At 36.8% G+C, this 5,605-nt stretch overlaps 1 protein-coding gene across 1 annotated transcript in view; it reads right to left on the minus strand.

Annotated features, from left to right (window-relative positions):
• The window catches only part of tex264a (testis expressed 264, ER-phagy receptor a), an 87,683-nt gene extending 86,630 nt beyond the window's left edge, over positions 1-1,053 (minus strand). The window contains exon 1 of the mRNA XM_037769229.1: positions 549-1,053. Coding sequence (XP_037625157.1) covers positions 549-806 — 258 coding nt within the window. The 5' untranslated portion in view covers positions 807-1,053. The remainder of the gene's footprint in view (positions 1-548) is intronic.
• Positions 1,054-5,605: the final 4,552 nt, after the last annotated feature.

A 5,605-nucleotide genomic window follows, 5' to 3' on the forward strand; every position in this document is an offset into this window, starting at 1 on the left:
AAATGGAGCTGCTGTGATGCAAAACAAATTTCAGACCTGTCTGACAATTAAGTATTATCGTATCGTATCGTACATCAAATCTCCAAGACCCCTCAGACAGCATTATCAGTAGATAGACAACCCCATTAGAAACTCACTGAAATTGTAAAACCGTATACAACTATTTTAGAGCAAAACGATAAGTTGATTAACAGTTGATGCAATTTAAAGATGCCCACTTGACCTCTGTGAACTTGTGATGTTTCTTTTATAGCCCTGTTGCATTACACTTTCATATCCCCAAAGACTCTATTGCTGAGTAGTGTACTATAAACAATCACACCTCTTAAAAGTGTGAAAAGTTTTAAATATCAACTCTCTCTTTCTGTGACCTTTTAGACTCTTGCCAGGTCAAACAAAGCCTATCTCACCCAGCATGCAACATCTTATCAGGAAACAAAGTACAGTGGGTGTTATGGTTATGTCATGAGGTCAAGTGTAAACACAGATACACTGCTGGCTGTGTGGTTGGACTATAACAGAGTGTAACTGAGTCCTGTTGGTCTCACCTGTTTGGGGTCATCATAGAAGACCCCCACGGTGCTCAGCTTGGGCCCGATGCTGCAGGTCTCTGTGTAGGCTGCACCGCAGTCCTTGTAGGAGCCCTCCTGGAACTTATAAGCAATGGTCACATTTCTGACAGGAGGTGGCCCAGTCTTTATGATCACATCACTCAGTAGTCCAGAGTACAGCAGGAAGCCAGCCACGGTCATGAGCAAACACACCAGGAGCACGACTAAGAGGAGCACCAGGATTAAATCAGACATGGTTCTCTCTTCTCTTCTCTACACGGTGCAGCTGCAGCCAAAAAGCTAGTAGCAAAATGTGTTATTCTCCGGGTAATAACACACTGAGACTGTGGTGCAGCAGCTTCAAACGATAACACAACACAAAACTAGTCCTAGACGGTGCAAAACGTGTGTTTCGCAGTCGCAATAAGCTGAAACGAAAGAGGAAACACTCGTTCAAGTTGACAGGAAACACAGTTTGTTTATGGTATTTCCCCAAACACTGAACATGCTTCCCGGATAGACCATTCTCATCCACAGAGAGGGGGGGTGGCGTGATTTTTTTTTTTTTTTTTAAATGATTACTTTGCATGATTAATCACGAAGTCAAAATGTTTAATTTACTTAAAATAAAGTGAAATCGATAAATATGACTCCTCTTGATAAATATATGCCGTAGTTAGTGCGTACAGCAAACGCATTTATGACAGAGAACCCCCCCTTATTTTCACTATCATGGTTCAACCCAAAGAGCTGTGCAGAATGATGATAGAGGCTGTAACAAAAAAGCAGTGATTCAACAATGAATGTGTGCAATATCTAGTTTTTAAGTGAAATTATTGTCATGCTCTTGCGTGGTCTCTTTTTTTTTATTTTATGTTGGTTTTGTTTCATTTCTGTTGTCCTTTTATGTTTGGCACAGCTCTTTGTTTATGTTTTTGCTATGCTTTTTTTGTATGTAAATGTTTTTAATGTTTTCTGATGTTACTACGTATACTGCCATTTTGAAATAAAAAAATAATAATAATAAAATTAAAAAAGCAGTGATTTTCTGGGTTTTTCATTCAAATGTTATTTTATTTATTTTTCATTTTATTTTTTTTGCACAATTTAAGACTATACAACATAACAAAAAAATAAGGGAATAATATAAAGTGCAAGAAGAGGCAAAAAACCCACTGGGCTTATCTGAAGCCTCCACCTAGACACAAGATTAATATAAAGAAATAATATGACTACATAATAGTTATATTATATGTTAATAGTTAATATACATTAATAGTTAATAGGCTGACCCCCATATGACAACTATTAGGACTTTTAAGAAATTTAAACATGCACTATCTGGCGCACTTTACACTCACTTTACACTATACATCCTATATACCACTTTATTGCTGACTGCACATATGTACATATTACATTTATTTATTTATTTATTTATTGTACATACTACATTTATTTATTGACGGACTGTACACACTATGTTCACCCATTCACTCTGTATCTTTTATATCTCTATTATTGTCTTTAGAATTTTTGTATACCTTTACCTCTCCTGTGATTCACTCTGTTTGCTGATGTTGCTGCTTTGACACCTGAATTTCCCTCCGGGGATTAATAAAGGTTCATCTTATCTTATCTTATCTTATAACAAACAATAATGATAATGTTGTTCTTTCACTGATTCCCGTGCTCTATAAATTATGTGAGGGACTTACCTAAAGGATGTCGGTGCCAACAGGTAGTTTTAAATGCTGCTTTTAGGGGACTGTAAAGTCAAACACTGAAGGTTTTGTTCAACAAGCACTGCAAAGTCCTGCTAATGACAAGTTCTTTACTATGGAAATTCATTAAAGGTCCCATATTATTAAAAAAAAAGGGGGATTTTTGTGTTTTTTTTATTATAAAACAGGCTTAAGTCCTATATAAATACTGTGAAAGTATCAAAACACTCAATCCACAGGGAAATACACACACAGCCCATATTGAGAAACTCTGCATTTGAAACAAGCTGTCAGGATTTCTGTCCATTCGTGATGTCACAAATATACAATATTTAGAACCTTGACACAATTTTTACTTTACAAGTTTACTTCCTGGTTTGCAGTGTATGTGAATGACATCAGCTGACAGGAAGTAAACATGGACCCAAGCTGTTGCCTAGCAAAGCAATTCTGTTGCAATTCTGTCAAAATGCGCTAAAACAGAGTGTTTCAGACAGAGGGGTAAATACAGGTATATCCAGACAGACAGTATGAGGAAAATAAAGTTGTTTTTCAACATTACAGCATGTAAACATGTTCTAGTAGAAACACAAAATACAAGTACGAACCTGAAAATGAGCATAATATGGGACCTTTAAGGACAAAATATGAACAGAAATAAAAAAAACAAATTTGAGCAGAATTCAGTGGAGTTGAGTTTGCGGGACAGAAAGCCCAGAACAAGTTCTGTAACAAGTTAGGACAGAATCAGTGGTGTGATATACATGTTTCATAGGGAAAAGTACAGTTTTTGTGGCTTGCCACAGTATGTTCAAACTGTGTACTGTCAGTTTGGGCAGCTTATATGCGTGACCAAATTTAAAGCTGCATTAATACATTTTTGGCCACTCGGGGGCAGAAAACTACCAAAACAAGCTGATGGACACACAGCCGCAAGCATATCACTGGCTTCTACAGTAAAGGGCCTCACTGGTGCACTCGGCTCTTGGGATCCAGGACCTGACCCAGGATCTGAGTTGAATTATATTCAGTGTAACTGTATTAGAACTCTGCCATCAGCACCGACCCAATTAGATCATGTGGTGTGTCATAATCACCATGAGAGAAATGTTACATTTGATGCCAGACAGTGAATGTGGGCTCAGCTAGGTTTTCCATGGGTCTGTTGTTTTGGATCAGGTCCACACTTTTGGGCCCCTGAAGACACTCTATTATACTATTATTAATACTTAAATTGTGACCAGTATAGACTAGCCCAGTGGTTCTCAACTCATGAGATCTAAACATTTCCAATAACTCCAGAGCGTTGTCTGAAGGAACTGGCTTTCTACCTCCAAGAGGTCAAGGCCCAGTTATGTGTTGGTTAATCTTGTGTGACAAAGAGAATTTCCAAACAGATGAGTTAAAGCATAATGATTCAATTTATTCCGAACAATCAATGTTGCATAAGTAAAATAAAAGAGTTTACAGATATCTGGATCCAATCAACGTGTCCCTGACAACATACAGTGCATGGGTCAGTTCGCGAAGTCTGAATCCCGAGCTATCCCTGATCCAGTCTATTCATGGTTTACACAATAGTAATATTCATGAGATTATGGCACGTGATGTCTTTGCTGCATATCTTCTTCTTTGTTATCTCCTTCTGACTCCTTTCTCTCTTTGACCTTGCAAAAAGAACAGAATGTGCCATCCTCCCTGTCCTCGCAAACACTTCATGCACAACTAATCCAACAATCAGGTTATTTCAGGTCATTGTAAGCACTTTTGTACATAATAAATCCAACATGTCCAAAGTCCAAAAAACTAAAGTTAGATTGGAATATTTTAATGACCTTACCAACCATCAGAGAGCACCTTACCTACTTAAAGGAAAAGTCCACCGTCAAATTGCAATTTAATATTATACAGCTCAGTTTTAAAGGTGCTATTGATAACATTGTTAACATTCAGCCACTAGATGTTGCATTCTCCCTCCTCGTTCCATTGCATTTACTTCACAACAAGTCATTGCCAGGCACTTACAGTGAATCTTAGACATGTATCCATTTGTCCACACTAACTGACAACCCAGAGATACCACGTGATACCTACGTTGTTTTACTATTGGCTCACAAGCCTCGTTAGAAGTGGGAACCAAACGTCAGATATCTTCCACAGAGATAAACAATACATTCATTTTGGACCCGCCAACATTTTAAAAATGATTAATTCCAAAACATTATTTTTTTTTTTCAGGAAAAGCCGTTCTTTTATTCAGCACCTTTCTAAAGGCTCTGTTGACGTGTTTTTTTGTTGTTTTTTTAACTATTCGTCTACATAAAGATTTTATCAATAAAACCTTTAATTTGGGAATTTGACAAATCTGTATTATTATTATTATATTATATTCAGTCATCTAGAGACAAATCCTTAAACTGAGTAATGGAAAAACTGCTAAAGAATACAGCATCAACAGACAGAAGACTACGTGGCCCAGTAAAGTTCCAGTAAAGGGATACGGTTTGGAAATGTTGACTTTAGTGTCCAAGTAGCTTGGAAAAGTAAATATTAATGCGGTTTTATGGTGGATTTTTCCTTCAACACCCAAGTAGTTCACTTCTTTAATTTCATCATCTCCTTACCAGGAGTCTTTGAGCGGACAGATGTGGCCTAGCCTGCTGTCAATTTGATTCATTAGCTGCATTGATTGAGGGTTATAAAAGCAGAATAACTTTCCAATGTTATTATTGTGATACACAATGCCTTTTGTATTACCTGCCTTACGTTGTTAATCTGTAACTGTGTTGTTTCCACACTGAAAAGGGAGAACTGAGATGCATTTAAAAGTGTGTCTGCAAACTACTGCAGATGACTATTTGACTAACAGGTTTCTTGGATTTCAATTTACAGGGTGTCCACCATGTAGTAATGTGTGGGTTAAAGGTTATGTATATTAATGTCTATTCTACCATTACATTTGTTTTTATAAATCCTGACTTTTGTGTACAAAGAGTTCGAATTATCTTTCAAATCCTGTTTAAACATGTTCTCAGATGAGTCTCCAGGACCTCAGAGTATCAAAGAGATTGCTCGCCTTCATTTAAAGCTCACGCTAATCAGTGCTGTCCCTCTTTATGGGATTTCCCGGGAACAAAGATCTCAAGTGTTTAGTCAGTGAAAAAACTCAGTGTTCTCCCATGCTGCAAAGCATACACTTTATAACATTTGAATTATTTTGTCATTGTAAAAGTGTAGTTGTGGGGAAAAAAACGGTGAAAAAACAGCTATAATATTAAAATAATATTAAAATATATTTAATATTGAATGATAAATAAGACTGAAACAATC

Source organism: Sebastes umbrosus, chromosome 1, assembly GCF_015220745.1.
Source record: "Sebastes umbrosus isolate fSebUmb1 chromosome 1, fSebUmb1.pri, whole genome shotgun sequence".
Classification (NCBI taxonomy): Eukaryota; Metazoa; Chordata; class Actinopteri; order Perciformes; family Sebastidae; genus Sebastes; species Sebastes umbrosus.